The sequence below is a fragment of the Phodopus roborovskii genome, unplaced genomic scaffold, assembly GCF_943737965.1.
Source record: "Phodopus roborovskii unplaced genomic scaffold, PHOROB, whole genome shotgun sequence".
Lineage (NCBI taxonomy): Eukaryota > Metazoa > Chordata > Mammalia > Rodentia > Cricetidae > Phodopus > Phodopus roborovskii.
In genome coordinates, this window is record NW_026125397.1 from 17,796,647 (window position 1) to 17,813,764 (window position 17,118).

General features: G+C 41.3%; 1 protein-coding gene across 1 annotated transcript in view; it reads right to left on the reverse strand.

The window, feature by feature from the left end:
* The window catches only part of Slc35f1 (solute carrier family 35 member F1), a 355,956-nt gene that overhangs the window by 9,243 nt on the left and 329,595 nt on the right, over positions 1-17,118 (reverse strand). Inside the window, exon 7 of the mRNA XM_051175520.1 lies at positions 12,415-12,569. Within this exon, the coding sequence (XP_051031477.1) occupies positions 12,415-12,569 (155 nt within the window). The remainder of the gene's footprint in view (positions 1-12,414; positions 12,570-17,118) is intronic.

Sequence of the window (17,118 nt, forward strand, 5' to 3'; positions counted from 1 at the left end):
GTATCTATTCTCCTGTATAACATATTATCTCTTTAGTCATTGAAGATTTACATTTATCTTCTATAATACTAATATCATAAAACTTTAGCAAACTAAGCTATAGTCAACATCTTACAAAATATTTCTTGTGTACATTCATTTAGTTGGGGAAGGAAAGTCCTCCAGAGAAGCACAGATTACCATAAGCATCCTGCTGCTGAGGACATGGGACATGCTGTAAGCTTTAGCAGTGACAAATAAGATGGTACCTGCAGATTCTGACCCTTGGCTGAAGTCTGTTCTTACTCATCTACTCGACATTAACTGCTCAGTGGACTATACTGCAAAGTCATTTTTTCGCCATTCTCTATGCACAAGCTTGTAGGCACATAGGCACTGCTACTGAACAATGGGAAGAGTCAGCTTTCATTTAAATCTGTATGAATTATTGATGAACACGGAAGCTGTTCTTTCTCAATTTGTAGAAATGAGCAATGGCTAAGGGATATTTTGATGATGGCCGGAGGAGCAGAACTCCTGACAAAGTGACACACAGCTTCCTCCAGTTACACTGGGTTTCTTTATTCCTTCTCTTTCTTGTATGTGATAATGGCAAGAAAGACAGAAGAGTAGAAAACATGGATGAGTAATTCATGAGTTAAGAAAATTTTGGTGTGGAGCTGTGGAGGAACAAATGACATTGTGATTTTAATAGCTATTTTATTTCTAAATAGCAGTTGGGTTCCTGACACACAGCTGCTAACTACTAAATAATCCTAGATATCCATTTTAAGACTCATAATATAGATAGATATGTACAGGCTCTGGGCATCAGTTCTATGTGCAGAAGCCTGCATTATTTCAATAACATCTTACAAGGCCATAATTATTGAATTACATAGTGCTGTATAATCTTTGAACTCTCTGGAATACTATAATAATGTGAGATAATTAATAACAATGATAGAATTTTTACATTTTAAATTAAACTTTGGATTGATTATAAAAATAGAATTAACTTCTTAAGACTGAAGTTCAAATGGAATTTTGTGTTCTTCTACTACTAGCATTAGACAATTTTTCTCCAAAAATCTATAAATGTCTTTTAAATTTAACATCCATGAACCAATATATACATAGCCATCTGTCTGACTCTCTCCTTCTCTCTTTTTGAAAGAGATGGGAAAGACAAAGTTACATGAGAGACCTATAATGGAACAAGGACATTTATTGTCAAACTAGCCAGTATGGATAAGGCTCCCTTTCTCTAGACAAGTTAATATGTGCATGTGATTACTGCCTGATATTGCAGCTCCTGTGTTGCACTAAAGGTACAAATTTAGCTTGGAATGCTCTCCCTGTCTCTGCTTGCCCTGGTTTCGCCAACAGTGTATTATTTGCTATAAGACATGGCTTTAATGCACCTTCCTTCCCATCTTAGTTCAGAGTGGCTGGCTCACACTGGTTCTCCTTCGTTTCTTTACACACAATGAAAAACATAAATGACTGAGCCAAAGACATCCCACTCCACCCTTATTACAAAGTCTTAGATGCCACCAAGAACTCCAGTACTCTATGTGTTCCAAAATGGGGTGAAAATAATTCCAATTAACTTTGAAGAGAGGTCTGCACATAAAGAGCTATGTAACATTTTATGCATGACTTTGTCCTTTTACTTTTTAGAGACCTTATTAGGGACGCATTTTTGCAGGGGAAACACTTAGGTTTTTATGTTAAAGTCATGCACTATTTCCCTTTACTCCTCAAACTATCCCTATGAAATGAGTACTGCCAACAGCCCATTTTTCCCATAGGGAAATGAACACTAAGGGAAATAACTTCTGCTCAAGGCTGTTATAACAACACCAAATCACAGAGTTTTCTCTCTGCTTCTGTGCTTTGAAATAGAAGCTCCCATGTAACTCAGTTCCCCCCAATCCTGCATTCCTCTTGCTTCCCAAGTACCGGCCTTGCAGACAACTGTCACCATGTCCAGTGACATGCCAGATACTCTTTGCTTTAATGCAAAGAAGTCTGTGACCTGGATAGGAAACCTGGACCTTTATTGTTACTTCCCTCAAACTGACATTTAGCATTTACTTAACCATTAGTGAAAGTAACGTGCTACATGTGAGTGTAATGGTGCATGCCTTTAACCCCAGCATTTCGGGGCAGAAGTAGGTTTGAGTTCAAGGCCAGCCTGATCTACATAGTAAGTCCCAGGGCAGTCGCCAGGGCTATCGAGAGATCCTGTCTGTAAAAAGAACAAAAAAACTTTACTAAGTTGGTTTTTCAGTCCTATTCCTCTTATTTAAAAATCTTCAAAACATTGTGAAAAACATCTTTGGGCACCATTAGAATGCCTGATGTATCCACTGTGGAAAACAGTTAGGACCTTCCCAGTAGGTAATGGAGCTGGAACTTACTACTGGACTCAGATTTGTGATTGCCATTCTGGCTGAGCTTGCACTTTGTTCCTGTGTTGGTGAACATCCTTTCAGATGTATGCATATGGACATAGGTACATGCTTGCTTGCACATTTGCATATGTAAGGCTGTGTATAAGTGTCCCAGAAAAGTTGTTTTTGAGCAAAGAGTTCAGAAGGAAGCAGGACCATAGAATTTATCAGTGTATCAGTGAAAAGACAATCAAAAAAAAAAAAAAATGAAAACAACTAAATAAGGACAGGGATAAAACTGAATACTGTCTACTTGGATAAGCAGTAGCCAGTAAATGAGTCATCACTTAGTATGGCACCTAGCACTTAGTATGGAAGGTACTCAGGGAAGGAGGTGCTGGCTCACTTTGACACTTGCAAGTCTCTCCAATATGGAGGACCTTGATAGAGTAACAATATGCAAATTCAAGGTAAGTTGAGGAGCATCCACAGGAATGGAAACTCTTCAGCTCCATTCTCTGTTTCTTTGGAAGGCATGTGGTCACTGGAGACTCCATTCACTGACCTCGGTGGGAAATCAGGATGGCAGATGATGGGAGATGTCATTCTGTATATGTTTCTCATACTGGTTAATAAATAAAGCACTGTTGGCCAATAGGAAAGGAAGATAGGAGGGATTAGGAGACAAGGAGGAAAGAGGAAGTAGTAAGGAGGAGTCAGCATGGAGAGACCGGGGAGACCAGACGCCTGCCTCACTCCCTGGTAAGGAGACCACGTGGAAATACATAGAAATGGGTTAATACTTAAGACAGAGCTAGCCTATAAGAAACATATAATGGGCCAACAGCATTATATCAAATACAGAGTCTATGTGTGTTATTTGGGGCTGGCGCGGCAGCAGGACAAGACCAGGCGGCAGGCAGAAAAACCTCTAAAAATGGGATAGGCATAAATCATGGCTTGTTTTAGCCTTTATGTTGGAGCCAATCTTTGTTCTTTGTCTTAGTATAAAAGATCCTATGATTTCTGTGAACTTGGTTCACTAATATTCTAGGCCAAGGGAGATAAATCTTTACATGTTTGCTGTGAAAGATTGGCATCTCAGAATAAGGGACAGAGCCAGACATACACTTCAATGATAAACACACTCATGCATCCTCTCAAGAGACAACTAGTGCTGTTTATTCTTTGATATATTCAATCCAAATGCAAGCTTTGTTTCCAGCTACAGTACGTCTAACCGGGCTGTTTTCCCTGAGAGTTTGTTATGCATTACAAGTTCCAAATATCTTTGTGATATAGAATTTATAATTGACTTAAATGGAATGTTTTACAATTTGTCCCCAACTTTTCTATTCCTTCCAGAATATTTGGTAAATGAAAAATTTTAATATGGTAGGAAATGGATGTTTGTTCATTAAACCTATTTTCTTTTCTGATTACATAAATGGCTTGACTACATTTTCAGCTTTTCTGTGGCTATGTGACTGAGTACAGACCATAGGATGGGAAGGAGGTTAAAGACATTTACATTATTCACAGCCATAACAATTACCAGTCTGTCTCACAAGAGGTACCCACTGAAGGCCTATCCCAGATATCGATAAACTCCTAGTTTACCTAGTAAATATTTTTATTTTATCTTATTATTTTATGTGTATAGGTGTTTTGTCTGTCTATATGTTTGTGCACCACATGCATTCAATGTCCCCAAAAGTCAGAAGAAGGCATTGGATCCCCTGGGACTGGAGTTACAGACAGGTATGAGCGGGCCTGTGATGGTGGAGGTCCTAAATGCTATGATTATTTATTTCTCATATTGATTTAATGTTGATTGGCCAGGAGCCAGGCAGGAAGTATATGTAGAGCTACCAGACTAGAGAAATTCTGGGAAAAGAAAGTCAGAGAGTGAGTTGCAAGGCAGACATCATGCAGCCACTGAAGGAGTAACATGCTGGAACATTACGGGTAGGCCACAGCCTCGTGGCAATAGTTTAATTAATAATTAATAGGTTAATAATTAAGAGAGAGCTAGATAATAAGGACCATGAGCCATTGACCAAACAATTCATAATTAATATAAGCCTCTGTGTGTTTATTTGGGACTAAACAGCTGTGGGACCAGGTGGGGCAGAAACTCTATCTTCAGCCCTGTGGATGCTGGGGATTAGATCTGGGTCCTCCAGAAGAGCAGTTAGTGCTATTAACTTGTGAGCCATTTCCCAGCCCCTAGTTAGTGAATAAAATTAACATGGGCATTGCACATAAAGCAACATGGTTGATGTATAAAGAGTCCAGGTCTCCCTCAGGAGAACTTTATAAGAGCGGGTGTGTGGCTAACAAGTCATATTTGATCCTCACACTAGAGGGTGACAGATAATGGGCGCAGTCTGGGCACCTGAGTGACTGCACCGGAGCAGTGAAGTCCAGTGTTGAAGCCAGCAACGCACACTCCAAGTCATCCCAGAAAAAGAAGTCTCAGACATGACTGTGCTGAGGGCTACTGGGCACGGGGAAGCCAAATTAAATGCTCGATCATTCCATGTGGCAATTCACGTGAAATGCTTTTGGTCTGCGATATGACTTTCTTCAGTTCTATGCACCTGACATGATCTTAATGGACCTAAGACAGTCATTGAAAGCTGAGTATTAATTTTTAAATTTCATATTCTTAATTTATGTTTGGCCATCTTTAAATCTACTAGTTCTCTCTCTCCCTCTCTCTCTGTCCCTCGCTCTCTCTCACAAGAAGAAACATAATGGAGTGCATATGAGGGAAGCTATTTTTATGCATATGATGTGAAGAATTGCCCTATTGCTTACCAGTTGTCATGGCAAGAGGCTCTGCGCTCTGGAGTTTAAAGAAAAGGCACGTACTGAAATTGCACACTGCCACAGAGGATCAACAGGGCTACACAGCTCAGGATTTTGACCTGTGTCTAATAAAAGATTCCATCCTTAATGAAAGGGTCCCATCACTGAAAACTGGCACGGGCACTTAGACGCCAAGGACATTTGAAATTGCGGGCCAATTTGAGTTTCTGGGATTTGCAATCTCATCTTTTGCATTAGTCTGCCTGGTGATTTTTAGTGCTCCTGTCAACTCTGTAAATAACGTGGCAAATCGCAAAGCACATAGTGGGCACAGGATAAATACTTGTGGGATGAAGTTGTTTTAAATTTAGTGCATGATAATATATCATTGAAGTGAATCAAGCTCAGAGTTATTAAATTCCACTTGCCAAATCTCTTATAATAACAGTGAGACAGAAAGGGAAGATGACATGTGGGCTGTAAACTAGTGACAAAATGGAGGGTCGGAGTGTCACAGAGCTCTGTCCCTGACCTTGAGGGGGCTAACCTGGGGGGTCAGCATAAGTGGTTATTGAGATACTTTCATGATTGCTTTATAACTCCTGGAGATCACAGGATAAGTTATCTCATACAAGGTTTAGACAAACATATTCTGAATGTTTCCTAATGAAAACAGATGTAATTTTACAACATGGACGCTCATCGCTTTCCACGGAAGAGCTGAGGTCATGTTCTTGGATAAACCATTTTAAAATCTATCTTCCACTTGTTTACTGGTGACTATTTGGATGGTAAAAACATTTGGTGCAAGAATAAAGTTTTACAGAGGCCTTGTAATCCTAAGATACGTTCTTCAAGCAGGGTCACTCTTAGCTTCGTGATATTCTATGTGAAGAGCCGTAAGAGCTGATGGCCTAAGCGGAGGGCTTGATGAGGACCAGAAGAGAGTTTATGGTTTTAATTTTTCTGTCAGTTTCTAGAGTGTCTTATCCAAACTGTGAAGTCAGTACTTTCTTATGAAATTCCTCTAAATGTTAATTATAGTACCAGTTCTGGCAATGTTAATGGTTACAGCGAATGCATGGAGGTTACTCCCTACTTCAAAGGCCAGGAAGAAAGGAATACTCCCCACATTCAATGCTGGTGACTATTTTGCTGAAGTATTTTCTGTGCACAATAGCACGTCATTTCCTTTTAACAGCTTTCAAATGCTTGTGCTTCTGGTTTACTCATGAAAATCTTTTGCAGGAAAGAAAAGAATCAAAGAATTCAGTTGAAAATGACAGATGTAATACATCTATACTGCTTTTGAGGGGGGTGGTTTCTGGTTTTGGGGTTTTTCAAGACAGGGTTCCTGTGTGTAGCTCTGGCTGTCCTGGAACTAGCTTTGTAGGCCAGGTCAGCCTTGAACTCTTAGAGATCCACCTGTCTCTGCCTCTGGAGTGCTGAGGTTAAAGGTACATGACACTACCACCCAGGTTATATTTTCATGTGCAAGAGACCAAGTTTGACTTTTCAAACATGAGATAAGTTAGCAAGAACTCCTGACAAATTGTTGAGAGCTTTATCTACTTATACAATTTTAAATGGTGAAAAACAATAGAATGAGACACAGATTACTAAGCCCGAGATACATTTATTCAAAGAGGCCAATGGTCTTTGGTCACTGCTGAATAGTAATGTCTTCCAACTTACTCTTCTGGAAAACTGCATATGGCAAATCTCATCACCTTGAAATCTAGAGACAATAAGTATTCACCCCCAAAGAATTCAAAGCGTAAATGCAAACTGCACTGTACCTTTAAGCTTCTCTGACTCTTTGTCACATCTTATGGTTCAACTGTTCAATTCGTATTTCACACAGTGGGCATTGAAGGAGTTCTTTAACTCCATTCTATTCTCTCTCCACACAAATTATTAATTTATTATTAAAATCACATATTATTGGAACCCTGGAATACCTCTGAAGTCAGTTGAGAAATTCTGCCACCAGAGTACAAGGCGTCTGAGTTGAAATGTGTGCCATCGTTGTCCAGATACAGATTCTGAGCAGGACATTGTGTCCCAGCTGGTGTAGTTGTCTCCTGTGACTGTTACTTGTCATAGGAGACAATACATCCACAATGATGTATTCTAATTCCTGAAATTCATGACCAAGTTACTTAGTGTAACAAAAGGGATGCCATTAAATTAAGGACTTTGTGATGGGGAGATTACCATGGGTTATTGGGTAAGTTTACTATAACTCAAAGGTCTCTAATAGGAAAGCAGGATTTACAGTCAGATTTTAAGATACTATATTCTGACTTGGAAGATAGAAGAAAGGACCAGAAAACAAAGGGCATACAAGCAGCCCTTAGAAGCTGAATAGGAAATGGGGTTCTTCCCACAGAGCCTCCCAGGAGCAACAGAGTCACACAAATGTGATTGTAGCTATGAGCATGGTGACTTTCACCACTTGAAGATGTTAAGTCTCTGATCTGGGTTTGAGGTAAATTATTAAAGCAGCAATTTTCAATTTCTATAGTATACTCTTTACACAATACATACAGAGTCTGTAATATGAAGCTCTGACCTTGAAAAGCCAAGACTATCAAATTGAAAAGTTTCTATGTCAATCTCTCCCTGGATTTAGCAGCCTCTAAAGCTGAGTATGGCTCTTTCCCCAGCCTTTCCATGGGCTGCTACAGATTTACTGTTCTGGATTCAACATCGCTGTCAGGAAATAAAGAACAGAAGCCCAGAGCCACTTTCCAAAGTCGTAAACTTCGAGATTGCATGCGCCCCATTCCACCCAGATAGTCTCATTTAGAATCAAGACACTTGCTTTCCAGGACAAAAGGCTGTACTGCCCAGTCAGCACCAAGACAGAGATGCTACTGGGCTAATGGGAGGGAGGAAGAATGGATTCCCCTCCTGAGGGTATAAAGTAAGAAAAGGTGACTAATGAATGTCTGGCAGGAGAGCCTCATTTAGTCATTTAATTCTATGTGTGTAAGCAACATCTGTGAGGAATCGCCTTTCCTCTCGGCTTACAGACGTTTATAACCATCCCAGAAGATGGTACCAACACATCATGATGAAGTGAGTGGGCAAACTCTAACTGCTGGCTGCAGAAAAATCTATAAAGAGCCCAAAGGTCACCAGTCTAGTCCCCAGCCCCAGAGTATGAGACCCTCTATGTTCTTGCTGCCGTATGCTGGGCCTGTCCCCTGCAGTGACGAGAACTGATTCCTATGATAGTCCAGTCCATATCTGGAATGATTACTTTCTGACAGTATTCCGATTTTGTAGTAATCTTTTTTTATTGGCGCCACTTGGTCCTCGCATTGTTTTCTCCTAAGTCTGAACCAGGGGTTTGACTACAGGTGAATAGTAGAAGTCGCTGACAGGTTTTGAAGCATTGGATGCATAGAATACCTGGAGCAGTGAGATCGGAGACTATACACCAGGATACTGAAAACTCCTCACAAGAAGCCAGAATTGAGGATTTCTGGCTTGCATCTACTCTTCATAGTTACAAAATCCTGACCTGAACTGAATGTTGTCTTCCTCAGTTGTGGCTGTCAACTATTTCTTTAGATTGGAAAGAACAAATCAATTTGAAGATATAAGGGGCCTCGGGAAAGGAACCCATAGAAACATAGAAAGCACTCAAAGAAGATTTGGTGGCTCAAAGCAGTAGAGGGAGGACTTGATTTCTTCCACAATTAAATTAGCCTTTTTAAAAGTAGACAAATTTGATGTCATCAAAGGCATATTTACAAACTTTTGTTATTCAAATGCCATTGGAAAAAAAAAGCAAAGAGACAACCACCAAAAAGGCAAAATACTTACAAGCCATCTATCTGATAAGGGTCTGGTATTCAGGATATGCCTGAAACTACCGTCATTCAGTAATGAAACATAATGCAAGACATACAAGAAGGTCTGGGAATTTGGCTCCATTAGTACAGTGATTACTTGCCTTGCATGTATAAAAGCCCAGGTTCAATACCCAGCACCAGCTATGGTGGCTCACCCATGCAATTCTGACATGTGGGAGGTGGACACAGGAGGATCAACTACATGACAGTATATCTCTAGATAGACAGATAGATAACATAGGTGAAATAAAAAACAAATAAGAGACTTAAACAGATATTTTTCTAAAATAGATGTATAAAAATATAGTCTGCTTTTCTTCCAATATCTAATCAACCATACATATTGATACTTTAATACCATGACATTTTTTTGATTTTTATAAACTTTACTAACATTTTTGCTTCAATTTTAAATTGCTCATATTCAGAAAGCACTAGACTCGCGGGGCAGCTGGCTGTTTAGGTAAATCCTACTAGATACATCCTCTGATTCTGAGGCTTTGGGGAATGGTGATGGCTCTGCAATATTTATTTGTTTATTTATTTATTTATTTATTTAGAATACTTTATTGGGGAATGCGGGTAGCTGTAAATGGGTCTGGACTGTTTAAAATATGACCTTGATCCTCATTTACAGCAATGGCTTTAGTCATCCTTCCCAAGAAGATGAGCAAAAGAGTCTTCTGGTTAAGGAGCCAATGAAGCTGTTAACTGGTAATTAGAGCGTCAATTACAAGATTAACTGAAAAGAACTGAGTTCATGCTAAGCCCTGGACCAGACCAGAATACTTAACATTAGGAAAGAAAGGTGGTCACTCTGCTGTAATGACCTGGCTCTTTCAGCACTATGGACAAGGAACAACCTGAAAGGAGCATGATTATGTTCATATTAGGACCTGGTTGAGTTCAGGACACAGAAATTGCATGGACAAAACGAGTTACAACAACAAACATTGCCCAGCCTTTGGAAGCTTCATTTAGCTGTCAGTTTGACACTATACTCAACAAAAGGCCCCACGTAAAGTAGAGACTCGCAGGGAACAAAGGAGATGTTAACCAAAGAAAGCAAGTTTCTAGCTTACAAATGAGTAGGCTCTAGACACTTGTGCCCAGTGAAATGACTACAACTAATGGGTATGTTTGCTTGAAATCTGAAAATCACAGTCTTAATGAGAGAGAGAGAGAGAAAGAAAGAGAGAGAGCTGACAATGGGTGTCTTAAACAACTTGATTGTCATAAGCCTTTTACAAAATATGTGAGTCAAAACATCCTGTTCTGTGCTGTCTGAGTTAGGGTTCCTATTGCTATGAAGAGACACCATGACCATGGCAACTCTTAGAAAGGAAAACATTTCATAGGAGTGGCTTACATTTTTAGAGGTTTAGTCCATTATCATGGCAGGTCATGGCAGCATGCAGGCAGACATGATGCTGGAGAAGGATCTAAGAGTTCTACATCTTGATTCACAGGCAACAGGAAGTAGACTGTCACCCTGGGTGTAGCTTGAGCATAGAAGACCACCCCCACAGTGTTACACTTCTTCCAACAAAGCCACACCTAACGGTGCCACTTCCTTTTGGAGCCATTTTCTTTGAAACCTCCACATATGCTTTAAATAAATACCATCTGAATTTGTCAATTGCATTTGGGCAAATCCACAGCATCTTTTCTAGTTGACTGCATAGTCTTCTGGATCTGTTTCCAGTCTTCTCATCAACTGGCCTGGCCTATGTTCTCCTCTCTATGTTTTGAGTAGGACTCCAACCTCTTCCTACAATAGCTCTGATTATTCACTTCAGCTTTGCCTCTTATCATCTCCAGTACCTACACTTCTCAGCTTATCATTTCTCCAAGAACCTCGCCCCACAACCAAAGCCCAGCTTCATGTGGTTTAAGGAGGAGCACTGTCTGCTAACATGTCTCACCATCCACTGTACTGATGATGCTGACTGATGCCCTTGACCAGCAGGGTGTAGGGCCTTTGTTTGCTGCTCTTCCTTCCTTCCTTCCTTCTTTCCTTCCTTCCTTCCTTCCTTTCTCCCTCCCTCCCTCCCTCCCTTCCTGTTTTCCTTCCTTTCGCTCTCTCTTTATTTTTTTCATGTCCTACTTTGGATATATGTGCTTGGACATTCTACACTTTACACTTGGCCACACTGTATCATATTTCCCATCAATCCTTGTCTTACAGGATAAATGAAGGAATACAAAGTGGGTCTCTTCTCACATGCCAATTCTAACTGATTATTAATTGGATGCAGCAAGTGGGGTGTTAAGAAGAATAGCAGTGGATGCTAGTAGCATGTAATACTCAATTAATCATGCCTGTCTCTGTGAAGATGTGTGTAGGGTCTTTTCTGAGCAATGAATGGAGAATGTCCCCAGTAGGCATATATGTTTGAGGACCTGGTCTCCAGTTGGTGCTGTATGGAGTTATTAGGGGGTGGCTCCTTCCTGGATGAAGCATATCACCGGGGTGGGCTTTGAGGGTTTGCTAGACTGGCCCGTTCCCTGTTTCTCTCTGTGTCTTCTGTGTGGGATGGAATGTGACCATTGTGCTTTCTGAATGGCAGGCTAACCTTATGTTTCTGGTGCAAGTCCTGCTCTCACATGAATGAACTAGAGTCCCTCTGAAGTGTGAGTCAAAACTAAACCTTTTTTTCCCCTCAAAAGTAGCTTTTGTCTGGGTGTTTCATGACAACATATAAGTGAGCGGAACAGTCACAACTTTGAGGAGATGGCCATCTTTGGAGAGGTCATTCCTTCTTCTTCTTTTTTCCCCGGGGCTAATACTCAGACTGCAAATGCTTGAACAAGTCTTTTCTTTCTTCTCCCAAACTCCCAGTATTTTAGCTACGGTACTTCTTTTAGGAAACACAATGACCTTTTCAATTCATGTTTGCTTTAGATTATCTGCAACCCAGAACTGGGGGATTGTGGGTAATGTTTCTTCCTCAAATAGAAAATACACTACCAAAGTCTTCAGGAAAAAAAAAAACTCTATTTTGTGGCTGCAGCTTGGAAATTGAGTGAAAAATTGAATATAAACTTTCTAATCTAGGTTGGAAAGCATAGCTTCTAGATTGAGTGCCCCCCCACTATTAAAGAGTTTAATTCCCCATGACTGTTGCTTGCCTTTTGTTGTGTGTTGTCTCTAGTCACTGGTCTGTCGGGACAAAATACTGTCTTTATTCTGAGTTGAAATACGAATATCCAAACTGTGAGATCTCCCTCCAGAGCTGAATTCCCATTCACCACATAAAAATCAGGACCCCACATACCAAATCCAATACCATGTCCTATGGCACTTGATATTCCTGCAACTGTCATTGTCATGAAGAAGCTCCGACTTAACTTACCTTGTAGTGGAAGAGGAAGAGTCCACAGAACAGACTGTACAGATCTGCTGTGAGCAGAGAAAGGTTGACGGAGGTGGCGCTCGTTTTCTTTATGACGACTGGCATAAAGCTGTAGAGGCCAAACATGCAGGCACTAAATCCGACATAGAGCAGTCCTGGGAAGCAAAGAACAGACGTGTCAGGGACTCCACAGGGCATCTTCAACATCTGGACTTGGAGGACGGGGCACATCATCCATGACTGGTTATAGGTAGTTATTTTCTTCCACTGCATTGTGTGGTGTTTGATATTGACTAGTACACAGATAAAAATCTAAAATAGAGACTTAAAAGCTGTGTGTGGAAAATGCACATTCCCCTTGCCATGTAGCTGACAGCCTGCTGCTTCCAGAAAAGCTTCTTGGTGGCAATATGCAGAGATTTCCAAAGTCTACCCCAGTTTGCTGTAACTGGTGTCAGTTTTAAGATTCCCTTCCTCCTGGTGTGTGTGTGTGTGTGTGTGTGTGTGTGTGTGTGTGTGTGTGTGTGTGTGTGTGTGAGTTTGAGGAAGTCAGAAGAAGCATCAGACCATCTAGAGCTGGAGTTGAAGGCCATTGTAAGACCCCACAACGTGGCTGGAGAGAACCAAACTCAGGTCCTCTGCAAGAACAGCCACATTCCTTTAGCTGTTCGGCCATCTCTCATGGCCTGTCCATGTATTTCAAAACAGTTTTAGCCTCTTAGGTTTTATTTGCAAAACAGAAATGAAATACACTATGTACTTCTCTCAATGGTAAACTACACAGTACTAAAATTAGAGACCTGAGCTTGGACTATCAAACTGAAGACTTAAACTGTGTCTTTGGACAGGCAATGGGATTGCTTTAAACACAGGGAATCTATTCTTTAAAATTAATGAATTCTGTTGATCTCTACCCCAAGGAAATTCAGAATTAGCCTTCTGTCAGCTTTCCTAGGTTATTATGGACTCTAGACACAGTACTGTTGATAATAATTCTGTGAGTACAGGGTTTGGATTGTATATAGCAGTGTTCCATAGGTGATTATAGGGTCAATCATTTCCCAGACACTGAGGTGATACATATGCACAAAAACAATGCTCATTTCTCTGCTTGTTCTCTGAAAGAACAAGACACAATATCATTCTATGACTCTCTGCATATCATAAGTATCCTCTCCAATGGAATCTTGGATTTAGGGTGTCTGGTGTAGAATGTGAGCACTTTGAATCCCGTGAGTTCAGGGGACTTGGTCACTATTAGATGTCCAGGTCCTCTGATTAAGACTAGTGATTCCTCCATTGCTTTGCTCCTAGGAAGTATATAAAGAGCACAGAGTGTATTCTATATTCCTGATCCTAAGTTTAAGAAAGCTATATCAGATACATATAAAAAGCATCATGAATATTAAGCAAACAGTACAACAGCCCCCTCTAGTGTGGTGGACATGCCCTCCACACCAAGCAAGATGATGTCCCTGCTTCTGGGTTCAGTAAGCTAGGAGACCTCTTTGTATGTATATAGTCTTCCAAAACACTAGTACATGGTGTGCAACTCTCCATCAGAAATTTTAATTGCATGAAAATTGTCGATTTCCTTTCATTTGAGTTTCATGTTACTTATAATTGACTTTCCTTTTAACCAGCTCAGAAAAAAATATATATAACAAATACTGGATAACCTATGACTAATACATAAAAGACTGATAAGTCATTCAGACTCCCATAAGAAATCTGCCATTAACAGACTAGGAACACGTTCTGTTCTTAAATCATTCTACTAAAGATAATCAGATTTGGGTAGAACATAGTCCAGACACACCAGAGCGAACCCTCCCTCCCTCCCTCTTTCCCTCCCTCTTTCCCTTCCTTCCTTCCTTCCTTCCTAACCCTCGATCTCATTTCCTCCATCTCATTCCCACAGTGACCTGTGGGCTCTGATGCTTTGTATTCACTCTTCCTTTTCAACTTTTTTTATTAATTTTACATACCAACCACAGTTCCTCCTTCCTCCCCTCCTCTCCCTCTCCCCATCTCCCCCCAACCCACCCCATTCACTTCTCAGAAGGGGTAAGGCCTCCCAAGGGGAGTCAACAAAGCCTGGCACATTCGGTTGAGGCAAAACCAAATCCCTCCTCCCTGCATTAAGGCTGAGCAAGGCGACCCACTATAAGGAATAGGTTCCAAAAAGTCAGCTCATGCACTAGGGATAGATGCTGGTTCCAATGCCAGGGGTCCCACAAACAGACCAGGCTACAAAACTTTTGCCCACACACAGAGGGCCTGGTTCAGTCCCAGATGTCAGCCTAGAGTCTGTGGGCTCCCACAAGTTCGGGTCAACTGTCTCTGTGGGTGTCTCTGTCATGATCTTGGCCACTCCCTTGCTCATATAATCTCTTCTCCTTCTCTTCAACTGGACTCCCATAGCTCAGCCTGGTACTTGGATGTGAATCTGTGCATCTACTTCCATCAGTTACTGGATGTAGGTTCTGTGATGACAATTAGGGTAGTCTGATTACAGGAGAAGGCCAGGTGATGATTGAGCACCATCACCACTATTGCTAGGGGTCTTAGCTGGGGTCATCCTTGTGGATTCCTGGGAATTTCCCTAACACCAAGTTTCTCCCTAGCCTGTAATGGCTCCCTCTACTGACATATCTCCTCCCTTGTTCTCTCACCCCATCCCTCCCCCAACTCTACCTTTTCCTACTAGTTTTTCATCAAGAATCTAGTGTAGCATGGGTTCTCTGCTTGGCTAGCAATCCAGTGGAATGTGGGACAGACCAGAAGCTTGGAGCCTCTTGGAAAGAATGGCCAGGGCTTACTTTAAGAAGGATCCTCAGCTAAGTCTGCTCTGCTGAGGTGGGATTTACTTTGAATTCAAGGGGATGGGAGGAGGCAGAGATGTTCTCATGAAAAGATTCTCAGTCTGGGAAAGTTATGGCTTGTTCTAGGGGCTTCCAGAGGCCAGAATGATGGAGTAATGAGGATGAGGTAGAGGAACTAGGGAGGCTATAGATCATGCAGAGCCCCACATGTCCTAGAAAGAAATTTCCAACTGCACTAGGAATCCCCTGAGCAGTCTGCACCAGTGATCTAACACAATCAGATCTACATCTTTAAAAGATGACTTTGGCTACTCTTTGGGGGTGGAAAGAAATGAGGACAACATGAAAAGGGAGCTTCGAGAGTTGTGTCTGATCAGGCAGAAAAGTACGGTGGCTCACATGGGGAACAAAAGGGAAGTGGCTGGGTTTAAGTTAACCCGTTGATGGCTTGAAGTTAAGCTGTGGTGGAAAAGGGGGGCATCAAGGAAGCTGCTATCTCTCTACTGTAGCAAATGGGTGAATCGTGGTGCTATTTACTGAGATGGAGAGAGCAATGAGAGGTCAGGTTTTCAGTGGAAGCAAAACAACACTTGAACGTGATGGTTTAGATAATCGTTCACCGCGCATGTAGACTAGTCTAGTAGAGTTCTGGATATGTCATGAGCAGGCTCAGAGAAGAGGCAGAACTCTAAAAGCTACATTTGCTGACCCAAGTAGAGTAGGAACACAGCTACGTAACAGATCATCACTCTAGTAATCTGGCCAACTCAGGATGATTCCAGTGTAAACATTCTATGTGTATTTTATGATGTTGCTGAAGTTAGATGTGGGTGACATACACCACCACAGCTGATTGCTTCTACTAATCCAGCAAGGGCTTTTGTGTGTGGATACCCTATTTTGTGAGGGAAGCAGACAGTCAAATGGGCACATGATTACACAGAGCAGGGATGAAGTATTGCCACATCTTGCCCATCTGCTGTTCTGAGGTAGACATTAGGTAGTTAATGGACATTAGCAGTTCACCTCAAGACCCAATTTGATGTGCAATCAATAGACACGATCAAGTAAATGAGCTATTTTTGGCTAGCAAATGTATAATGATTGTATTAAGTACCTTTACAGACAGAGCATGTATATAACCATTTCTTATTTGAAATGTATTTTCTCACTAAGAGTTTGGTTTCTCTTGTTGTCCTCATGCTCTAAAGAGACTTAAGGTGGAGAAACTGAAAATAACACTACTGGCTTATCCTGACGGGGGCTTTAGTATGTCATGGATAGTATATGCATTAGCTAATCTCAAAAGCAATGCAATAGAATTGCTGTTGCTACCATAGATAGGAGACGGACTTATGGATTATATTGATCAAGAAACACTGCCCAACCAGATAGAACAGAGGAAATGTAATAGAATACCTGCTACAAACATATTCGAGTCGGTGACAGGGGAAACAGAGATGGAGAGGCAACTAGAGGCTAGCAACGGCTACAAATTATACCCATGAAGTAGAGAAATAAAGGCAGAAGTTGTATTACCCAAGGTCAGAAAGTAGGGGCGTGCCACAGAGGCAGATCACAAGGGACTCGGCTGTTCTGGAGACCTGACCACCAACAGTATGGGATATGGAAAAACACCTGCTTTTCTTCTTCATCTCTCCTCATCTCCTGCTACTTCCCCTCACTGACCACACCTGCCCAGTCTGGGAAGGATCATTTGTATGCATAGAACAGTGCTAGGGGAAGACGTCCATCTGTAAGAAACAGGTCAAGGACACTGATGGGACGTCCTGTTAGACAGATGACTATTTCATCTTGTGTATGGGTGTGTGTGTGTGTGCGTGCGTGCGTGTATGTGTGTGTGTACATAGTGTGTGTG